Raw genomic sequence first — 23,751 nt, 5'->3', positions numbered from 1 at the left:
GTACAGCAACACCCCTGTTATTCAGTGAATGTAAGCCAAGTGTTTGCTTGATGTCATCTCTCTCATCCAAACTGATGTTGCAACTTTTATCATGCTTACAAAATCGGCTTTTTTAGTCCAAAATAGGTTGATCTGAATAGGATCATCCATCCAGTGAGCAGACAGGAGTGAGATCCTGTGGCACCTTAGTTATATTAAAATTGGGGGATGGAATGACCCAATCTCAGCTTGTTTGCATCACAATCCCTTACACTGTGCTGATGTTATGCTAATGAACACTGAGGAGAAGGCTCAGCCCCAAAACTGTCCTCTCTCTTTCATAGCTGAGGGTGGGGAGAGGGCAAGGAGAGGTGACACTGAAACTGCACAAGGAAACCTAATGATACACCCGGAAAATTCAAAGCAACTTAAATTACTCTATTCTGTCATGTTGCTGTATATAAATGCGGAATTAGATGCTAGCTGTTTTTTTCTTTTCTTTTTTTCTTCTACTACCATTTTCCCCTTTTTTTCATTTTTGGTTGAGAATATGTTTCATGTTATTGTGCAGCCGAGCGTGTAAAGAATTCATTTCTGAGGAGCAGCTAAATGCCTTTTAGAATTTTTCTGTCTTTGAAAAAAAAGGCTAATATACCTTCATCAGGTTTAACAAGCACCATTACCTGTCAGGGCAGTACTGAGAGAAGATTTAGGACTGACAAGTGATTGCATTCACGAAAGGCTACACCCACTTCTTTTGTCTGAGCTTCCTGACGAGACACAGTGCTATACCTTGTTTTAGGTTGACATATGCCACTTCCCCTGCCTGACAAAGCATTCATGCCATTCTTTAGATTGAAAATAGATGCAGCAGTGCTGTTATAGAAATGTGCTAGGATGATCTACAATTTGTGTACAATTGCCTTTGCTGTAAGGGTAAGGTCCTTGCACTGTTTTCTATTTTAGTGACGACTGAGATTATGTGGTGTCCCTTATTTTGGCTGTGTTTGTCCTTCCCCTGAGCCACAGAAAGGTTAAAAGCCTCAATTAGAGAGTGAGCCAAGGTTCGCCACATGATGCACAATGCCTCTAATCTGAAAGAATTAGCACCCTTCAAAAAATGAAAATATCCACCATTCTAGAAACACAACAGATGCGCTCGTTTTCCAAGCCTGTGCATTTTTAGAATTTTGTGAGTAATTTTAGGAACATTCAAAGACAGAGTGTCTTGAATGATACTGTCTTGAATAAACACTGAAAGAAAAATATATTATGAATGCTTAAGTGCAGTGATGAGGTGAATCCAGGTAAAAGCTATTATTAAGCCATTGTTGAATATGCCAGTTGCAAAGGAAGAGATGTAGCCCAACAAGCAAAGCAATCAAAGGAGAAAGGATTTTGGAGCTTTTAGACAATTGAAATTCAGATTCTCAAAAAGGACTAAGACACAGTATCAAGATTTTACATTCAGTGTAAGCTTAAGATTTACTTAATGACACATCTTCCATTCAAGGTGGAGTTATAACAGCCCCGGCCCTCTCTCTCTTTTTTAGTCCCAAAGATGATTGTGCAATTTCTCTTTTTTGTTTCTCATTTCTTAGATGATTAAGTGGCTTATTTTCCCACTTGCTCCGCTTCCATTTTAAATGTGTCTCTTACAAGTCATCTTCTCAGCTACCTATGTTTTGTGTTGCTGCCCACTACCTTAAAAATTAATCATCCTGTTTAATAACGCCTCACGATCACAGTGCATTATTGATGTTGAGGTCCTTAATAGAAAGATTTTTTAACCATTCAGCTGCTCATTTTGAAAGGGGTTGGGGGGGATTGGGGGGTGGTGGAGGTGGGGGTCACAATAGCTGCTTACTGGTGCATATCCAAGTAAATACAGCTACAGCACATTATTGTCATGTTGTAAAACCAGGCCTTCTGCATCAAAAAAGCTTGGCGCCTTTTCTGCAAACAGACATGCCGTTAGATTAGTGGTGATACAAAGATAAATAAAAATCAATCAAAGTCAATGTGACCACAACAAGGAAATGTCTGGCCTTTACTCTTTATTTGCTCTACAAAGTTCAATTTCAAGCACGCCTACTTGAATGACTTTTCACCTTGCACCCGGTAGTTTTGTGTGGCTGGGGAAAGTACATGTATTCGTGTTTTTTTCCCCGCTGCTTGACTAATGCTTAGCTATACTACATTGTATTATTTTTGCATGAATGTAACAATGATGTCCTCATGCTGAAATTGAGAAGATGAGCTCGTGAGAGTCTCATGGCCAACTGCCGTGTTCAGTTTGTATAATCCCCGATTTGTTTTGCCTAATTTAGCCATGGCAAACTGGATCACACAGCAACTGTTTCTTTATGCTGTTCTAATGTACTTTCTGAGCAACAACACTGCAAAGTATTTATTTGGACATGCTAATTGGATTGGGTTTCCGGACAGGGGAGTATGCACTACATATTGCATGTACTCTGTGTGTATTCCAAGGTGAATCTTCCCGTGTCAAGGACTTATTGGACTTGATTGGCAGTTACTATCACCATGAGATGCCCATATAATGGCAGGGCTCCCATTCCTGACCTTCCTATTTATCTTGCTGTATTAATGTCAGCCTATTAATTCCTAAGCGGAGGAACATTTGGCAAAGACACCGTTTAACGGCCCTGGCTGAATCATTCTTATCTCAACAGACCTGAAAGGAATAGTTTTGTGCTATCAGCAAGTGGAAATGACATTTTGAAATTTCATTCGAGATAATCCACTTCACTTCCCAGTAAAATATCAAAATTACAACTAAAAATGTATGGAACCTGTATTAAAACTTTGTTACCGTGGCAAATCATCTTGCTATAATCCATGTCGACAGACAGGTGTAGGTATCTTTCAGCACTAATAGGATTTTTGTTGCATTGCTAAAGTGATTATGAGGCTATGGATTTAATATATATTCAGGCAGAGGTCAATGTAGCACTCAGCGCCTAGGGATACAGTTGAAAAATAACACAGGAGACTCATAAAAACATATATGGACATTTTAAAATGAGGGAATATTCACTGATAAATGTGGCTTTCTCACATTTAAAACCTGGAATAGATTTTTGTCCCCACGTAAAGAATTATTTTTTGACAGTGCTGCTGTTTTTGTCTCAATAATGTATTGATGAGTGGGATTGTTACAGGGTTTGGCCCATGATTGCTTTATTTAGTAGCCATATGTCCTGACCAGTGGGGAGTACTCTAATCGATTAATTGAGTGGCTCATAAAAATGATGAATTGTACAAACACTAAGAGCAATGAGCATGACAAGCACTGCTTATGTCACATGCTTTGGCTCTTGCATGCTATGTTATTTTCTATGCTAGTGTGGCTCGGATAATGATTCATTTAATACAAATATTATGCTCAGCAGATTCAAAAGCAGTTGTTTCATGTACTTTCAGATGATGAAATGAGTTGGATAATACCTATAAAATATAAGTAACTGTGAACATTTAGTACAGTATAATTACAGATCTGAAAAGTTCCAGTGGAATAACTCTCCTAATTAGTCATCTCTGGAATCATCTAGTAAGTTTGAACTTTGCAAGATCATGTTTTTGCATTCTCATAAAATGTTATAACAGCTTAAACAGAAAACATCTCAACCAGAAAAACTCTCATGCTTTGCTTTGTTTTCCTTCTCCCCCCACCACTCCCCCTTCTGCCCCCGTACCTCCTACATCACCCCACCCTCAGCCCCATAGTAGTCAGGCTGTCCTGTTGCGCAGCGTGCATGTTTGACCTGGTATTTCACTGGCTGAGCTCCTGTCAGGGTCAGGGCCTGCATTCGGGGGCACCAGCAGTCACACAGTGTTTGGTTGGGTGTCATTCAGCTCCTCTGGCCCTGTGCTGCTCTCAATCATTCCCTCAGCAGAGGGGTCAGTTCCTGATTCGTCCCTGCCCCATATCTGACACAGTGAGGCTCCAGACTCATCCGATCACCAGGCCAATCTCTTCCCTCTAGAGTGCGAATTTTCTGATTTACGCTTGCAAATTGTACATCTTCAGCAGTGTCAAAGCAGGAACACAATCTATTTTCGGCATATATTTCCTCCACTGCTGTGGATGAGTGTTCTGTGACTGAGCTCTCTGTCCCCAGGTATTTCAGATTTTCCTTCAAAGTGGATACGAGAAACAGAGATAAGAGAAGTCTTATAGTATGTATGAATTCATGTATGAGGACGCTGTTGGGAAAAACTCAATAGAAACCAAATGTGTCCCCCCCTCATTCAACATGTGGTGGTCTGTTGGTTCTGATTTACATTTCAGTGAATCTCCAGTCCCATGTTTCCCTTCCTTTGCATCCCTGTGATGTTCCGTGACAATTAACATCCCATCTCTTTCTTGAAGTTTGTTGAAAGCTCAGGGGCGAATTCAAGGGTCAAGCAAGACTTGCAAGCTGTCAATCTTTTATTGTAACTTGGTCCCCCTCCCCTACTCAGGTTTTTTATTCTGCTTACCCCCCTCCTATTCTCCCAGACCTCATTTTATAGAAAAGCCCAACTCTTCTTCTATTCTCCTGTGGCCCTCTAACAGCCAGAGAGGGACAACCAGAAGCTTTGTCTAAAAGAAGCCAAGCATTCTTTCACATCTGCCTCTTGTTTTCAGACCCCCGCTCCATTCAAATTTCAAACTGCCCTTTTCAATCAGCCCCCCTCTCCTCCCTTCTAATAACCCCCTTCCTCCCAGTTACGGAGCCTTTTATTTTTTTGTTCTAAGAGGACCAACTGAGCTCCTGCAACTCACAATTTTGTAACTCAGTTGTCGGTTATAAAGCATTCTGTTTTACTGCAAATATATCAAGTATGCATATGTTTAAAGCCTCTGGGCCAAAGCCCCTGTGGCTTCTCTATTTCTCAGAGTACTTAAACATCTGTCTGCAATGACTTCATATTTAGCCCAAACCGTGTGACGCCTGTTGACATTTTAGCAATCTGTGCTTAACAATCATACAATATCGCCTTGATCATTTGTCTTGTGAATTAGAAAAAGCTGTATGGGTGATGATACTCTTCATCATCTGTCCGTCCCGCATGCATGCTCCAAACTCCAGCACACATTGTTGTAGATGCTAAAACCTGTTGTGAGATTACATCTGAGTGGAGGGATATTTAAGAAAACAGGCAAGGTATGATCACCGGCAGTTTCTCTGTTATAAGGCAGAGAGAGAAAAGAAGCCTCCAGCTGAGAGGGGAGACCTCAGCACATCTAATGAGGAGAACGGCAGTGAAGCAGTCTCCCCCCAGCTTGTGCCTTTGGTGTCTCAGCATGTTAAACACTCACAGCATGAAACAAAATATATTAAAGTATAGGACTGTTATCATCGATTTACAGAACATCCATCCCCATATACTGGGGATCTACATTCTGCATTTCTCATGGCAGGGGGTCTCGACTGCCTTGGAGGCAAAAAAGGCATCTTGTCTTTGTCTTCACATTCTGACACGAGAGGTCTGTTGAGCATGCAGCCTCTTTCTAACACCAAGCAATGATGACAGGGAAGCAGGAATAATCATATTGATACAACACTGTTATCACAGGCTGAGACTTATAATAGTTTGTTTACATATGTAAACACAAGCACACACAGCCACCAAGAGTCATACATTTAACCTGGTCTAAAAGTTATTAATATGGTGCTCAGGTATTTGATATTAATTTCACTGCAACATACAGACTGAATGAAAAATTAGGAATAAATTACCTAGACTTAATAGTTTTGGGGTAAAGGTGGCAATATAATTTGACAGACTTAGATTTAAACATGTTTTAGGTAGATCACTTAATCCATAGCATTTAATCTCAACTGTGAAGGGACAATCAGTGTGTTTGCATGCACTCAGTTCATTCGATTATAACCTGAGTAAGGCAATACACCAATTATTGCAACTATCATATAAACAACTTAACCAGGTTATTATACTCTTGTCAAGGTCGTAAGCCGAGTAGGCACATCATCAGTCTTTGAAACTGTACATTGCATGTATGCAATAGTGCATACTTTTTTGAGTGAAACAAACTTAATGTTGCAACTAACACCTCAAGTGAAAGTGGGTGTGTGAGTCTGCTCTGTAAAATGTGATGTTAAAAACAATTAACACCAAAGAAATCATATTTCTCTTTTCTGTTGGCCTATAAGCTACTACACATCCTTCCTTACATTAATGTAGCAATGAAACATGTAAGCTCACTTTATTATTATCAGAGAAATTGTGTTATTGTGAACCATGATCAAACTGTCATCTGAAATTCACTGTTAATTAGTTTGTGTATAACATAATGATTGAATAGAATTATCATTACTTCAAATGGGTGTGTGATTTAAGTATTAGTATAGGAGTAGTACTAGTATCTGTCTCACTAAGTGAACAAAACCATAAGAGCTACGGCTTTGTGTGCGTGAATCCCTAAGCCTATATGCTCGCTGTACAGCTTTACTGTGGAGACAATCTGCTTAAGGCCTTGTTACACTGTATGAACCTTGGGCATATAGGCTGATTATACAGAGGCACTAGCTTGATAATTTAATTGGTGCCTTGTGCACTGATCAGCTAAAAAACAAGGGTTAAGGTTTTGTTGGAATCCAGTATCTTTGGGCTCTGTGATCAACTTTCATTTGTTAAGTCTCACTGCTGCATATTATTCCATTGAAACTAAATACACTGTGGCTGTGTCTACTGTGCTCCTGTTAACCTCTTTTAAATGGCTCTAAAATTAGAGGTCTCAGGTGAGGCATAATGTCATACTAGATGAGCTGATTATGGCAGGCTTAATTATAACTTTGTTGGCTAATGTGTGCGCTCCGCATGTTTTCTCAGTGATGAATTATTACACTGTCTGAGAACTCAGACAAAATAGATCAAAGACTCTTCAGGCCGTGGATATTCTCCAGTGAGGAGCAGCGAGCCGACAGCCGAGCAGCAGACTGTACATGACAAACAGAATTCTTCACCGTCTTTTCAGTTGTGCTCTCTTGTTAGCTGCAAATATGATGGAGAACATTCTGTCCCTTGAATCTTAACAAACAATTGCAGGCTGTAAACACTGAAAAAAATGGAATGTTGTTTTTGAATCAGCTAAAAAGAAGAGAAAAAAAAAACAGTTTCTAATGGGGTCCTATGTGCCTTGTTGCCTGAGTGATGCCATATCCCATGGTGAATGTGCTAATGGTTCATGGGAGAGAGAGGACTGAGCTTAGCCCAGCAGTGTAAACACGCAGACAAAAGGGAGCCGTTAGTAGTGTGAAACGCATGCCTGGGCGCGCAGGTAGGCATTAGGTTTCACCCTACACAGCTCCAGAATTGTATCTATGACAGGGAGGAGGCCATTTGTTTTTGTAACGAAAGAGAGCAAAAACAAACATTTAAATAGACTAGTACTAGTGGGACAGGTATGGATGAGGTGGGGAGAGAGGAATTCTGGTTTGAAGAGATGTAAGGGAAAGGAAAGGGAGGGAAGTGGTTGGAGAGATAAGTTTGTGGTCAGTCACAACAGAGAGAAGTGACCATTTGCTTGGTAGAATTTCTTTGTTTGTTTGGCTGGGGCGCGGGGGTTGAAAGAAAATATCAGTCAAACAGAAGTACTGTTACTCCTTCACTACTTGCTCTACTCCCTAAAGCAAAAATAAAATGTTAGAAGTAGCAGATATTTCTTGGGAAACACTATCAAGTAGCTAATTTAAAATGCACTCAAGTAAATCTAAATGAGCTACTTAAAAAAAATGGTTACATACAGTCTTTTCTGTACTAAATTCTGGTGTTTGATGTACATCCACCTCCATTATGAAACTGTTCTGATTACTGATTAGTCAGACAACAACCAAGCTAATGCAAAACAATAATACTGTAGCAGGATGGCAGGCCTTCTGGCTAATGTTCACCAAGCTATTACCATGGATAATTTAAGCATTTAATGTTAATGTCAGTTAATTTAACATTTCCGTCACATGGATGTTACACATGGAGTTTAACAATTTACAGTTAGAGTTTTCATTGTGTGGGTAATTTTTGTTTCACAAAAAGATAACTTCTAAAATGACGCAGCACATGGAAATCACTGAGTTACAGCTATGAATCAACATCACTTTCAAGTCCCTATGATATGCTCCTTTGTGCTGTGGGACAGTAAAATGTTAGATAATTTCAGTTACAGATTTAAAATGCTGAAAAGATGTCTCTTTGCAAAAGGCACAGCAAATATAATGTGATACAGTAGTGATAAGGTTAGCATCACTTTCCCGTGGGTCACAAGGAGATGGACAGGGCGTGCCTTATCTATTTGATGACAGCTTGTCCCACCCCATTCCCCCTCCTTGCCAGTGAGATGGTCAGCATTTAGTTGCCATTAAGGGTTTTTCCTTCTCAGGATTATTGACCTTCTGGGCTTAGTTTGGTGGCTTGCGTGGGTTTGTAGCATTTCACAGCTTAAGGTTTGTCACATTTCTGCAGTGGAATGTATATGCAGCATCAAGTGCCTTGTGATAAGAGTGTGACAGGGTGAATTCCTCTGTGAACACAGGGACAGAGGCTGCACGTGGAATAAATTTCATCCTTGAACTGAAAATCTCTCTTGGTCTGCTCCACAGGTGAGAGGATCAATGATGAGCATCTTTGAGACCAGTTGGCTTGGACTCTTTTAATCAGAACCTTTTAGTCACAACACAAACCTGCCACAGACCATCGACACCTGGCACCATGGCATGCTCCCTGTGGAAACTACACACCTTCTGCTGGTTTATCATCACACTAGCTCAAGTACACTCCACACAGGGTAAGTACATATGTCTTTATTTCTCTAAACACATACTGTTCTGTTTTCATACTAGTATTTTTTATAGCACCTTTTCGATGAGCATTGCTTCAGGCTCAAAGGCAGTCGGTGCCAGAAAAATATGTTTTTGCTATTGTCTAGTGTTTAGAAATATGATATGGGCAATGAATCAGAATCAGAAATACCTTCATTGGGTCATGTTACAGTTGCTAACATTCTAGAAGAGAAATTATAAGAAAAATAGAAAATAAGAAAAATAAGAAATGTGTAGAATATGTGCACTATACAACAATATATAACAAGTGTCACAAATAAGGGTGATAAATAGGATCTATAAATGTGTTAAAAAGCAGAATAATTTAAATTATACAAAATATACATACATCAGAGTATTGCACAGCTGAATTATTGCACAAAATAATTGTACTGTTAAGTCAGTATTGCACAGTTGTAAATATCAATTATAAATTATGGGGTTATGAAGCTGCTTACAGAGCTAAAATAAGTTCAAGGACCAGTCTATTGACTCAGAATGTCTGACACTGTGAGGGAGGAGTTGAAAAGTTTGATGTCCACAGGCAGGAATGATTTCCAGTGTTGCTCTGTGGTGCGTCTTGGTGTAATGAGTCTTACACTGAATGTACTCCTGACCAGCACGTCATGGAGTGGGTGGGAGACAAGATGACATGTAACTTGGACATCATTCTCCTTTCTGACACTGCCACCAGAGAGTTCAGCTCCACCCCCGCAATGTCACTAGCTCTGTTGATCCTCCAGTCTGTCTGGAGACTGCTACCCTCCAGTCTTTTTATACCAGACAATCAGAGATCTACACCTATCAAAGTCTGGGATTTTTTTTACAATGCTCGGTAGTTGCTTAAACAGCTGTGAGAATGGCAGCTAAAAAAAAATCTATGCCCCTACCATTTTGTCAAGGATATGCCTTACCGGAAGTTATATAAACAGAAGGACCTCAGCCCCTTCAGAAACTAGAGATGGCTCTGGTCCTTCTTGTACAGGCCTTCATTGTTCTCAGCTCAGTCTAGTTTATTGTTGATATACACTCCTGGGTACTTGTAGTCCTCCAAAATGTCTACACTTATGCCCTGTATGGAAATAGGGGTCACCAGTGTCTTGGCCCTCCTCAGATCCACAACAAGCTCCTTTATCTTTGCCACGTTGAGCTACAAATGATTCTGCTCACACCACATGACAAAGTGCCACCACAGCCCTGTACTTAGCCTCCTCACCCTCGCTGATACATCTAATAGCAGAGTCATCAGAGAACTTCTGAGGATGGCAGGACTTGGTTTTCTGTGTTGTAGAGGGTGAAGACAAAGGGAGACAGGACTGTCCCCTGTGGAGCCCCAGTGGTGCAAGTGCACTACCTGTGGTCTACTGGTGAGTTTGTCAACAGTCCAATTCAGATGTCAAAAAAGCATGGCTCTTACAGTGCTCAGAGGTAGGCACAATTTTATAGGTAAATGATTGTATCCTCAACTACTATTTGGGGCTGTCATCATGATGTGGGAGGTCAGTGCGACCGGTCGGTAGTCCTGCCACTGGGATGCGGCATCTTTGGTACAGGAATGAGGCAGGACATCTTCCTCAGCATGGGAAACCTTTGAAGGCTTATGTTGAAGATACGGTGAAGCACTCCACATAGCTGGGGGTCACAGGCTTTGAGAACCCAGGATCTTACACCACCAGGGCCTGCAGCCTTGCTTGAGTGGAGTCTCATCAACCATCTTCTTACATGGTCAGCCAGGTGGAATCATCAGGTTGGAGAGGGCAGTTAGTCTGGGAGCCAGAGGAGGGGTGAGTAGAACCCTCCCTGGAGGATTGGGAGCCTTCCTGATATTCACTTTCAGGTCTCCCTTGATTGTCCTCACGTCCTCCTTATTGCCAGTTTTAAAAGCCCTCTTTGCATTGAGGATGGCTTTGATGCCCTCTGTTACCCATGGCTTATTCTTTTAGAAGTTGACACAAAGAATGTAGTCTGTAATGCACTCCGTAAGTCCATCAAAGTCCTAATGCAGCTTACAGAGTTTCTGCCAGTCTGTCACCTCCAAACAGCTCTTAAGTGTCTTACAGGCCTCCTCCATCCATCACCTCACTGTCCTTGTGGTTGTAGGCTGATGTTTCACCAGAGGCACATTGCAGGGGTTGAGGTCCACATTGTTGTGGTCTGACTTACCCAGAGGGGGGAGGGAAGAGGAGCTGTATGCTTCCTTCATATTATCATACAGCAAATCCAGGGTCCTCTCCTCTCTGGTTGGAAAGCTCACATACTGGAAGTTGGGAAGTTGGGTAGGGATGTTAGTTGAAGTCACCTGAGATTGTGATGAGGGTTCTTGGGTGTGGAGTCCGGAGTTGAGCTATGATGGTGTGCATGATGTTACATACTGACGTTGAGTTGGTGGATGGGGGCAAACAGCTACTACAATGGCATGTGAAAACAGTGACTTAAGCCAAAGCTGCTCCACTGTGTGCAAGCACAGTGCTTGTGTAAGTAATGCAGCTCTGAGGACAGTGGGCACAGGCGGATGGGGGATAAACTTGAGTGGTTTCATTAGTTGGTAAATTGTGATTTGTCTGAGATTTTCTGCTTGAAAGCGCGAGTTGTTCCCAGTGGCATTGGAGCTGGATCCATTTGTAAATTCCTCACTGAAATTTTCTGTCTCATGGCAGGCATACACAGATTTCACACCTTGAAAAAAAAATAAAGCTTGAATGTGTTTTAATCATAGTGCATTTAGTTTTGATGAAATCACTCTCAGCTGTATCATAATGACAAGCGTTATGCATCCAAACTACATCTCATGAACTGTATCCTGTACTTATTAGTGTTTAATCACAAGAATAGTGGTGCATTACTTCAGATGTTTGATTATTGGATTTAGAATAAACCAAAATTGGCGTCTTTTCAGTGCAATATATCAGAAGAGCCATTACAGATTTGGCTTATTGGTGCCAACTGTTGAAGCTCTAGCCAACTGTACCTTCTTTATTGATTTTTTAAAGAACTCAATAATCTCTGATTATAGATTCAAGTTTGTAAGCTAATTATTTCTCAAGATGCCTCATTTATACTGTAGCAAAGGCATAGTGACACAGCTATATGATATCATGTGTTTCTTATACATCATCTGGCTTTGATTTTAACTTTCATATAAGAGGTATGAAATATGAGCAGTGTGTGGTCTTTTTGGACTTCAGTGGATTTAGCAAACACATAAAATCACAGAAACACAATCACATGTATTTCATATATGTTGGCATGTCATTTTATAAACTGCATGTGTGGATAAGAGTTTGCAATTTCAAGGCCTAGAAAGATAGTCGCTATCCTAGAGGTTCTGCACCTGGTTGTAGTGCCTCTGGTTTCACCCTGCACTCAGTAGAACCCAAGTAGCGGTGTTTGGTGTTTTACTGTTAGGTGTATTATTCGCAAAGGAGACGTGATAGAGTGAAACTTCAGACAATATGAATCTCCTTGAAGGTGGACTGGACGTGACACATGACAATCCATAGTATATAGGGAAATGCCTATTTTTAATTGAGAGAAAGAGGGGTAAATGCAATAAAAAGAATAAGGGCATTTATTGATGACATTTCTCATTCACCCCCCCCCCCCCCCCCCCCACACACACACACACACACACACTCCTCACCTCCTTTCTATTTCTCATCTCAGCTGCAGAGATCAGCCCAGAAACAGTTCATTACAAACAATATCCCCAAGTAAACATGCTTCATTAAACTGCGTCTACCTCTAATATCTTTTTAATGCATTTTTATAATTGAATTAAATGGGTTAGTGGAATGCTGTAAATAGTTTAAAGTATGTTTTTTTTCACCTCGTTGTTTTGGCTTCTGCAGTAGAAACATCCAAGATTGATACTTTAGCTGTCAGGGACTTTGTTTTTCTCTGACCTCCTTCTACATAAAACTCATCCTCCACATTTGGCTGCATAAGTTGGACTCGTGTCTATATGTCATTCCAAGACTTTCATCTCCCATTTTGCTTATTTTCTTCATATCTTATCCCTGACAATTTGCTTATATGCATCTACAACCCCAGCAGCCTAATCAGTGACATTATTTTTTGAAAATCATGTGTCTTATTATTTTAATTATGTTATATCTATATATGGCATAGTGTTACACATATCAAACGAACCCTCAGGCCTGGAGATTATCAACCTAATGATATGGAATTAACCATGTTATTATCTGCTGTATGTTGTTAACATCAGTGCAAAAAATCTATGAAGGGTATCGTTTGTGGGTTTTTTTGTCCATCTATAGAATAGCTTCTTTCAGTGCAGTATTGTTTACAGTTAGTCATGATCCAACTGATATAACTATGATAATTGTTTTCTTATATTACCAGTAGTTTTATTCCCTTTAGTGTTTGAATATCTTGGAACATGTATTTGCCAGTGCTCAGCCTGCCTGTAATCCTATAAAAAGCCAAGAAGGGCCTTAATGTGACACAGATACAGTATTTGATATCAATATCAATATCAATATCAATATGAACATAATGCTATGAAACTAAATATAATTTGGGACTTTTTTCATCATGATATAGAATTTTTCCCAGTCTTAAAGACTCATTACATTTAACTTTTACAAATTATGTAAAAGTGAACTTATATGAATGTAGATGTCCTCTGTGGCTCTGGAGGGAGCTTTCTAAAATAAAACAAACAAACAAACAAAAGAAACCGAATAGCCCATCAGGGTTATTTAGGGTTGGGATTGGGAATAATTTTTCTTGTTACAAACTGGGGTGTGGATTTTGATAGGCATGGGCATTCACTGGGCACAAAGGGTCTAACAAAAGACACAATAGAGGTGCATTGTGGGAGGGGAGGATACAAATGTTTTTGAAGATTCTTGGAACTAAAAGACAGAATATCCCAGCCTCTGTTGCATCATATTTGACAATTCTTTAAAAATATCCAAATCCATAAAAGTAAATTACAGAATTGCTTGAGTCCCTCCTTAACTTTCATAATGTAGCAACTAATAGTTAAATTATTTCCTCAATATTGTTGTTGTCATTAAGAAATAGTGTAATATTGGATTTTTTCATATTGACCAGTTTTGCTAGTCGATAAATATTTTTCAGTAAAAGTTGTATTTTACATTCAACACAATATTATGTATTTAGTCATTTTTATGTCAGATGACCAAGTTACAGACAGCTGTGTCTACCATTTTGATTTTTTATGCTTCACTTTGACCTGCTTTGATATTGTTTTGCATCAAAACAAGTTTGTTCTCTGGCATTAATAGTGATCTTCTTTGAAGCAGCAGGTTTATTTCCTTTGTCCTACTGGTGTCCTCTGCTAATGTCGCCATAGCAACTTAGCAGAACTGAGGTGTTACTTATGAGGTAATAATGTTTTATGCAAAATGTAAAAAAATCAGTGATGGTTTCCCCTCCCAACACATGATTAAATTGGCTCACATGTCTTCCAAAATAATTTAGTCAAGTCTGATGGGGTTGAAAGGATTTGTCTGTATCAGTGACAGAATAACAATTCACCACTAGCTCAGCCATGCACTCTCTTCAAAGGCTTTTCCAAAGATTGATAGAATTACAGTGAGGCAGAATTAGAGAGCAGAGAAAGGATTCTGTGTCAAGGTAAAGATGGCAATGTTTGCAACATGAGTGCCAAGAACATTTCAGGAGAAAATGTGTCGGTTACATTTCTCTGATAATATCAGAAACATATTATTTCTCTGGTCATGCATCTCCTGTTAATATGAGCAACTTTTTTTTTTCAAGCGAACATGACCAGGTAATGAATAACATCACTGTATTGACACAGTAGATCGTTCTAAGATTTTTTTAGATATGGCATTTGTAGCATTATGGTGCACAAACTTCGAATGAATAAAATATAATTTGTAGAGGCATAATAGAGGCAATGTGAAGTAGGTCATAGGGATTTTATAGAACAATGATTTAACAGTTGTTTTTATGTAGATTGCATGTTGTCATTCCATTACTATGAGACCTTTGCTGCTTATGTCTGTGAGGTGAAGGGTACATAAAGAGTGTGCCATGATGTAAAAGCTGTTTCAGTGGCAGAACTTGTGTGAACAAGCTTGACACTGACAGTATCTTTCCCCTCCATAAACCCTGACACCATGCTCCTGTTTCTTGGCAAAGCTTGAAATGTAAAAAGTACTTGAAATTTCTCAAGGACAACAAAGAAGGGCACCTTTGAAAGTCATCTTTTTGTATCACATGACAGGAAAAGGGGACAGACTTTAAGTCTTAATCTCAAAGTGAATTGAGTGAAATAGACAATCATGGTGTTCTGAAATGTAATTACTGGAAGTAAAAGCCCTTGGCTTAATGTGAGCCAGAACCTGCAAGAACAGGATCCAGCATCTCCCAGTGCTATGGCACCACCTATTTGCTCTGAAACCATGAAAGCATATTTATATAACCTCATAAAGATGGTCAGTCATTCGGCTATTTTTATTTCTGATAATGCTGATAGTGATAGGCTGATTGTTGTTATAAGAAGATTTTGAAATGTATTTAAATGTATAATAGAATTAGGTTAAGTAAAAATCCAGATAATGTCTCTGGTACTATGTACTTTACTGCTTCTGTACAGGTAATCTGCTTTTCATTCTCTCCACCTGGGGCCTCCTTCTCCACAGACTCGTTTGTGCATGTTAGCTTACAAAGAAAAAAAAGAAGAAAAAAACAACTAAATACTATCTGTGAAGTAAGCATTCGTGGAACAATGGGCAGTAGGCCTGGTCTTTTGAAGTACTAATTTGTCCTATAGTTTGAGTCTGTTGAAAAAAAAAAGTACCCCACTGTGTCACCACCCTCCTGTTCCCTGACCACTTAATTTGGTATTTAAGGCTTTGAAAATGCTGGCCCATAGCTAATGTGTTAATTGAAACAAAAAAACATTTCTTAGATAATTATTTTCTGAAATGCTTATGAACCAATTCCAACGTATTTCAAATTGGAAACAGGACTTAAACAGTTACGGCTAAGGAGGTGAATTTGCCCTTTGTCCCGTGTGTCTTTAGTAAACAACTTCTGTTGGTTTTGTCTTTCCTCCTTCTGCTTGATGTCATCCTGGTTGTTTGCAGCAGACTGCGGAATCTGGCTTCCCATGGAGCCAGGCAGGCGTGGGGCCTGTGTACGAAGGCCCACCACGCTGTCATGTCTCTTTCATCGCCAGCCAGGCTTGGCCAATAAGGAGATAAGGAGACAATGACTGGGAGAGCAAGCAGTGGCAAGGTATAACCACAGCCCCTGGGTCTCCTCCCTGCCGAGCACTTCAAATCCTCATTAGGATTTTCAGCAAAGGAAGGAGGGATTTTCTGGATTAGGGCTTTGTCACAGCCGGCTCCAGGTTGGTGTTTGTCATGCAAGAGCATGGCGGAGCTCTGACATCTTGCCACCCTCCTCCCTCCCACCCAAACACAGACCCTCCCTTCACCTGGCGACTAAGACAGTTAAAAGATGTTCCACTTACCCAAAATGTATGAAACTTAGAATTATTTACTCTCTGCCCTTGCCAAGGGTTTTTAACGCCATTCTAGTGGCTTGTGTTAGGTGTCTGTTGGTTTGGGCTGCTGTATCAGCATTTTTCTTAATGGTTATTTATGCAGAAATAACCTTGGGAAGCATCATTAGTTTGTTGTTTGCTGTCGCCGTCGATAACTGATGCCAAGAACTCAGCCGTGACCCTGATGCGGCAGTTCTGACGGGAGACACAATGCCTTGTTTTAAATCCAGTTGCTGTCCTTCATGTGTCAGTTGTGACAGAGATACTGAAAATGTTCTTTTATAAAGCTATTTCTCACTTAATTTCTCACTTATTTCAGTTTTTTCCTTTTTAAATCTAAGCAAATCTTTTTTCTTTTTGTCCATGTTTGTTTAATTTGATCACAAGTCTTGCAGAAGTCTCACACAAAACAACAGGAGTGTGTTCCTCAACCTCTAACATGGTCCTTAATTGGGTTTCTGACTTGTCTAGGAGAGTGGTTCAGCGTGACAGAGCTTCAGACTTAGTGTGAAACCTACCTTCTCCCATCATTCTCGGTGCTGATCTTTGTGGATAATGGGCACTCACACAGGTCTCATGAGGTCCTTGGTGGGTGGAACCTCAGGCACTCAAGATTAGTCATCTACCCACATGTCCCTATCTGCCTTTTATTTTACCGTCATGCTTTGTCTTACTTTGTTCTTGCCCAGGTAGAACCATGTGGGTCCCTAACAACTATATCTCAAACAATCTACAAAACATGTTCTGATAACACATCGAGTCTCCTCTCTGAGTCCCAGACATGGAAAAAACAAATATGACTTATCAATCTGCAGTGCAGTGGTCTATAACCAAAGACCTATTATTCATGGCACATTTGTTGTTTAGTGCTTTTGTTGGTTGCCTCTGATCGGGCCATGGCAGATGTGACTAACAGTATTTGGGCATCTTTGTATAAGCAGGCTTCAATTTGTCAGAGATATGCCTCCATTTTAAAAGTTGTGTTTTTGTTTTCTTCAGTGTTCTATATTTGTTATTTGTTGTGATGAAATAGAGATCTAGCTTTAACTTGGGTTGTCTGCAGGAACTGATGTTAAAGGTTCTGGTGTATGTAGCAAAAAAGCATGTAGGAAATACCTAAAGCTACCCTATGATAACAGAAATAGCACAGGTTCTTTAGTTCTTTAATATTTTTATGTTGCTGGAGCCTGTGTAGTGGACATCAAGGATTGCAGACAGACCTCACGCAAAGACTGCTGATGAAGTGCTGTCTGGAAGGGGCGGATGAGGAGAATGTTTTTGATTATCCAGTGTAGATGGTATTTCAAACAGGAACCAGCTTGTACACCTCGTGCCAGACAAATGAACCAGCTCTGCTGGTCAAAGGGCAAATGTAGCTTTGTTTCCTGTTTGCTACTGTAATACTCTGGAATTTAACGTGATTAGACTCAGTGTTTGGGTCACATGGAGTGCAGCATTGCAATATTCACTTGTTGTCTACTGTATATAGTCCTGAGTGAGTTAGAGACTGATGCCAACTGTTATAAATAAACTGTAACAGTGCATGATGTGCAGTTTTTCTTCACACAGTGAATTACATGTATTTTTCAATGTGTGAAATTTAGTTCCTCTGCACATTCTGATTTGAAGTGGTCTTATGAGAACTGCTATTTATGAAACCATTGATTCATGACTAAGTTTTCCATTGCGTGTCAGCTGAAATACATAATGTAAACAACAACAATCTGCAGGTGTTCAAGAGGTATGTAATCATGTTTTCATTGTGAAGATGCTGTTGAAAGGCATGTTCACTGAATCACAGGAATTGTGGTTGTGGTTTGGATGTCATGCAATGAAAACTGATTGCAGAACATGCAATGGCACATTATCTTAAGAGAACATAATATATCTAAAGACTTATGATTTCACAGATTTTACAGTTCACTCTCAAGACTCAAATGCAAGATATTCCTGCTTGCCCTTAGTGGAATCCTCGTTGTCTTCTTGCTCTCAGTCCTGATTTAGAGCAGCTATAAATCCTGAAGAGGCTCCTGTAAACGAGGGGTGGTGAAACTACGCCCATAAATATAAAGGATTTAGAACCAGGGCCTGTTGGAAGAACTCTGAGTGCCCATTTATGAAGCTTGTTAACTTATAGAGTTTCACTGGTACATTCAGTATTTTCCTCTTTTGGTCAAAGTTCTTATAACCCTTTCTTCATAGTAAAGACCTGCTTGACCGAAGGGAGACCACTAAAATATGCTGTCAGTCAATAATGACGTTTAAGCTAATTGTCATCATTTAGAGGGAAAAAGTCATAAAATGTTGGTTTACTCGCTGACAAACATAACATACTTCAACCCAGGCCATTTGTTCTTTGGCAGTTCACTACAACTTGACCCCATGTGACTCAGCTTTTGACCTTGTGAGTCATTAAGACCTCTGAGTGAAGCTGTATGTCAAGGGCTTGGGCCAGTGCTCTTAAGTCCCATTATCAAGTAAATTATGGGCTGAAGAAATTAAAGACAGATTGCAAATCAATGTCATATGAAATGAGTCATTTGGAATCAACCCCTCCTACAGGACATCTTTTGTAATACTAGCCCCTTTTATACAGCTCGTTCAAGGCGGGAATTTTTTGCTGCTCTTCCATCTCGCTGTTCTGTATAAAGCGTACAAACATGGAGTGGGGGGACGGGGGGAATTGTTGTTCTGCTATTAAGCTGACAGTGGAGGTAGTCACATTGATGAATCAGTGTCTGTATAAAAGAGACAGCCAGTATGGCGGGATTACACACACTAGATGCCGACACTGTTGTGTTACACATCATGCCTCTGATACTGGAACACTGGCATGCTATCTAAAATTGCACACAGGGGCGGCATTATGCCGCCTTTGTTTGGTTCAGTGTAAAAAAACACAAAGCCGGTATAATGAAGGGTCGTCTTTACGGCAATATTGCGTGATCTCTGTTTAAAACGGGGTACTGACTCAGCTCAGCTGGATCATTGCCTCTCGCTTAATAGTTGCTCTAGTACCCTAATTTCCATCACACACACCCCTCCTACAAGCCAAATTATTTTAAATAGCCAACAAGCAATAATTAAGGCCGATAAGCATGAGAGACATCTGATAAATCCTTAAATGAGAACTTCAAAGTGCCCCTGCTGTGACAGTGTGAGGGCTGGAAACAGATGGAGGAGTGAGAATGTTAGGAACTAGGCTTAGTCTGTGGACTTGATTCAAACGAGGTTAACCCAAATCTAAACATTTTTAAAAGAAAAAAAAAAGAGATGTTGTGAGGAACCTTATTTTAGACATTATAACCATCAGTCCACTGGAGGGAAAATACATTTGAGATGGAAGGTCATCAAGATAATATTCAGCCTCTGGATTGTAATGAATAGTAGCCAATAATTCCTTGATGAATTGAAACGAGAATACAATTCAATTTTAGCTTGGCCCATTTTCTCTTAAACTGTTATGAGATGGAAACCTTCAACTGCATGAAAAAAAAGTCACCTTTATTAAAAAAAATAATTCCCACAAATAATAAATACATACATATTATTGTTTCTATTGTGTTACATTATTTTGCAGCTAAGTAGTTTGTAGGTGGACAAAATTATGCACAACCTTGAGTAAGTCCAGTCAAGAAATACAGGAGGCCAGCATATCAGTAAAATAGCATTGTGTCACATAACAATCTGCCTAACCGGGAAGGTGACAAGACTGCAGTCTAGTCTGAATAAGAGCTACATAAAGAATTCAGATGGAGCAGCAGTCGTGTCATGAGGGCATGACTACCCGGTTGGTCAGGGAATTTAAATGCCAGGTGGGGGTCAGTTGCAGCGCTAGCTGAATAATGTGGCACAAATGCATACACATGAGAGCCTAGTCTCAAGAAAAGGAACCACTGCTGTGGACTGCTTGAGGAAGTGCACTTTGGGAATGAAAACCAAGCAGATGGACCCTTCTCATTTGTGTGTACTACCACTGGTGACCCATTGGGAAATGCTTCCTTATTGAATCGAGGAGCATCAAACGCTTCATTGGAGCAGAGAAGGAAGTCTGGGCTACCCAGTGAATGTGAGTCCATTTTTTTCATCATTTGTAATGGAAACTTTGGAAATGATATATACAAGGGCAAGAGCTGACAAACACATAGCAAATCAAGTTGGAAAGGTCTTATGCGAAAAATATGACCCAGGTCCTTATTATGTTTAAACTCTGAATCATTTAATATCATCTGAAATATTGTCACTGATCAGTAATGAGGAACAAAGAGTTTGCTCTCACTAAAAGGCACCATAACTTAGCAGGAACAGCCCAATATCAATTCTCTTAGAGAATGACTAGTAGAATTAATCCATGACCACAGACTATAGAAAGTAATGGACACAACCACCACGACGTCACCCATTAGTTTGTGGACTCCTGTTTTAAAGCCTCAAATTTGTATTTGACCTTTGCCATCTTCAATTTTTGGAGCCAGAAGTGAACACATTTGTAGTAGAGGGTGGAGCTGAATCTAATGCTAGAAATTAGCTGCTGGCTTGGTTAGCACTGCACTTTTACAGTCTATGGTTACGCGTGATAATATTAATGCTAATGCTTGATTCAAACCATTAAAACAAATTGCACTCACCCAGAAAAAAAGTCAAAATTAGACTCCTTAGAGGGTCTTTAGTACAACCAAAATTGAAAATGACTTTTGTAGGCAACCAAAATGTTACAATGAATTATAATGACCTGTAAACACACTGAATTTCAACAGCTACAGCCACACCTATACTCTGTGAATCTGGGGTTACACAATGGTTATGCTACCTTTAAGCTTCAATAAAATTTAAAGGAGTATGTCTTAAAAAAATCCATTCCCTGTACAGTTATCACAAATGGGGAAATTAGCTGTAGAGACCAAAACTATTTTTTGCACCAGGCTGTAAACATTTTTATTTCTACTGTAAAGTTTTAAAAAAAACATTTTAACATGTGGGTCCATGGAGTTTGACTCACTTTTGGAGCTAGCTTCAAGTGGCCATTTGAGAAACTTCTGTATTGGCTTCATTTTTCAGCCCTGGAGGTTGCATTTTGTCCACTACTAATCAAACAAAACGACTACAAAAAAAGCAGCCGGGTCACTTTCAATTTGCACATTTAAAACTCAAGATAGCAACATCATTCACACAATACTGATTAAGAGTAGGTTAGAAAAACTTGCACTTACTGAATTTTTAAATTTGACTTAAATTCACCTGAAGTGTCATGAGCAAGAAAATGAGCAAAAACCCTTGACCTGTGTTTGACTATCTTGAAATGTATTGTAACTTAAGGCTCAAATCTACCATTGATCATTTGTTAAGGACCAAGGGACAACATTTACTGTTTCATGGTCATGCAGCCATTTTATTACAAGATGTCCTTGCTTTTTTGTGTGACCTAAAAACACTCACCCCTTCTCTCACACACAGACACACACATAGAAACACACACACACACACCACTTGGCCCCAGGGCTATCCGATATTAGACAGTGAGATGACATTGTGTGCTTGTGCGAGTGCAGTCAGCCGACATGTGCAGATGATGTGAAGTCAATAATGCATTATGAAAAAAGGGGATTTATGACCTTGATGAGCCCCATAGAGCTTAATTAGGCCTAAAGGTTGATTTACATACAAGTGTACATGGAATTTGATGAGGCTGTGTTTTCCTGCTGGTGCAGTGCATTTTCATTTTGTCTAATGGCAAAACTTGATGCCTTTTATCTGTTCATATTCATCTGGGATATAACAGAAATAATCCATGAAGTGTTCTTAGATACCAGTCTTAGCTTTCCCTTTGTCTGAAAACAGAAAAAAAAACATAATGTGTTAGATCATCAGAGATATTTTTTGCGCTATGATGATATTTCCTGTAGGCTTACGTGTCTACAAGTGCTAGTTGGAGATGAGGAATAGAGTAAATATAAAAAGTCAGGGTACATTTCTGTTTAAAGAAGGCTACCGTAATACCAAAAGAGGGAAAAAATCTAAGACTTTTTCATAGTGTCTATTCAGAGAGAAATGACAAGATCCTTTTCAGAGTCATGTACCTATATCAAAGATGCTCCTGATAGCCCCCCTGCTGTTGCTATGGAAGTAGCGGAGATGTAAATGAACTGGAGTGAATTGGATGGTGGAGAATACAAATGAGGTTGGAATGCTCATTCCCCTGCTGCTCTTTGCCTCCTCTTCTTCTCCAAATATCCTTCTCCGTGTCTGTCTCCCCCTTTCTGTGCAAGTAGGTTTCAAAGACCCAACAGTAACCAGTATTCCAAACATTTCAGCTCTGCATATTATCATACGGGATTTACTTATTTTAATATTTCTTTTTTTTTAATGGCTTCATACCTGTTTGACATTTTAAATGAGTTTTAAGCAAGACAACTATGGATACATGCACATTCCTGTTTTTTCCCCCAGTCAGGCACTGTGCATTGTGCTGATGGATGGATGAAATAAGAACAGAAAAAATCAATGGTTTTTCCCTTGCAGAATAACTTGGGGCTCTCACTGATCATCTCCAATATAAATGTGAGCTAAGATTTCATGTTAGTCCAATCTGTGCCACATAAGTCATAGTTTCAGCATTGGTTGTCCAAGAGCTTAATAATCTACAGATGTTATGGGCAGAATTACAAAATACCTCCACGTAAGTGACTGTTGTATGCTGTTGGCCATGCCCAAACATGACATCAGCTCTCAGCACACAAAGCGGAAAAAATAGAAACACAGTCTGGAGTTAAAGTTAATGTGAAGTAATTCAAAAGAATGTTAATATCTGTCAAACCAGTAGTGTAATTCTTTTTACAATGGCTACACAGAGTCAGCAGTCTACCACATACCCTGCTGTTTGCAGGATATATGCAATATTTTCTTTCTTCTCCTCCCCTGTGTGGACCTGACTTCTTAAGAATACATGCTGTTGTAAAGGATATCTCTGGATTATAGAATCAGCACTGTGGGAAGAGTCTTGACTTAAAGGTTTCTTTTCCTTCACAGACTTCCTTTGCTTGTACCATAGAGAGGAGGGGGAAGGGATGGGGTGGCAGAACCTGGAGGACTCAAGCTGTGTTTCCTGTGGCTCCAAGCTAATGCTATAGGCCACACTTTTCTTTCACCCCAAATCCCCCCAGCAACCGACCTTGTCGGCTCGGGAGTGCAGAATAATGGCAAACCAAGCAGAGATGCTAGCTCATTTACAAGCAGCTGTTTAGCTCTCATAGGAACAGCGAGGGAAATCAAAGGGCTGCGTTAACGGTAGACGACAAGCATCAGGAGCGTCCCCGTCACACTTCTCATTGGCTCTAGACAGAAAAATTATCTGGTTTCACATCAAAATAATCTGGAGACCTTTTGTGCTCTAGCCAC

At 39.9% G+C, this 23,751-nt stretch overlaps 1 protein-coding gene across 1 annotated transcript in view; it reads left to right on the top strand.

The window, feature by feature from the left end:
- Positions 1–8,715: 8,715 nt before the first annotated feature.
- The window catches only part of adgrl2a (adhesion G protein-coupled receptor L2a), a 75,704-nt gene continuing 60,668 nt past the window's right edge, over positions 8,716–23,751 (top strand). The window contains exon 1 of the mRNA XM_062423782.1: positions 8,716–8,794. Within this exon, the coding sequence (XP_062279766.1) occupies positions 8,719–8,794 (76 nt within the window). The 5' untranslated portion in view covers positions 8,716–8,718. The remainder of the gene's footprint in view (positions 8,795–23,751) is intronic.

This window comes from Scomber scombrus, chromosome 8 (assembly GCF_963691925.1).
Source record: "Scomber scombrus chromosome 8, fScoSco1.1, whole genome shotgun sequence".
Taxonomy (NCBI): Eukaryota; Metazoa; Chordata; class Actinopteri; order Scombriformes; family Scombridae; genus Scomber; species Scomber scombrus.
The sequence above is the reverse complement of the archived record's forward strand: the minus strand, read 5'-3'. Positions and strand labels throughout refer to the sequence as shown.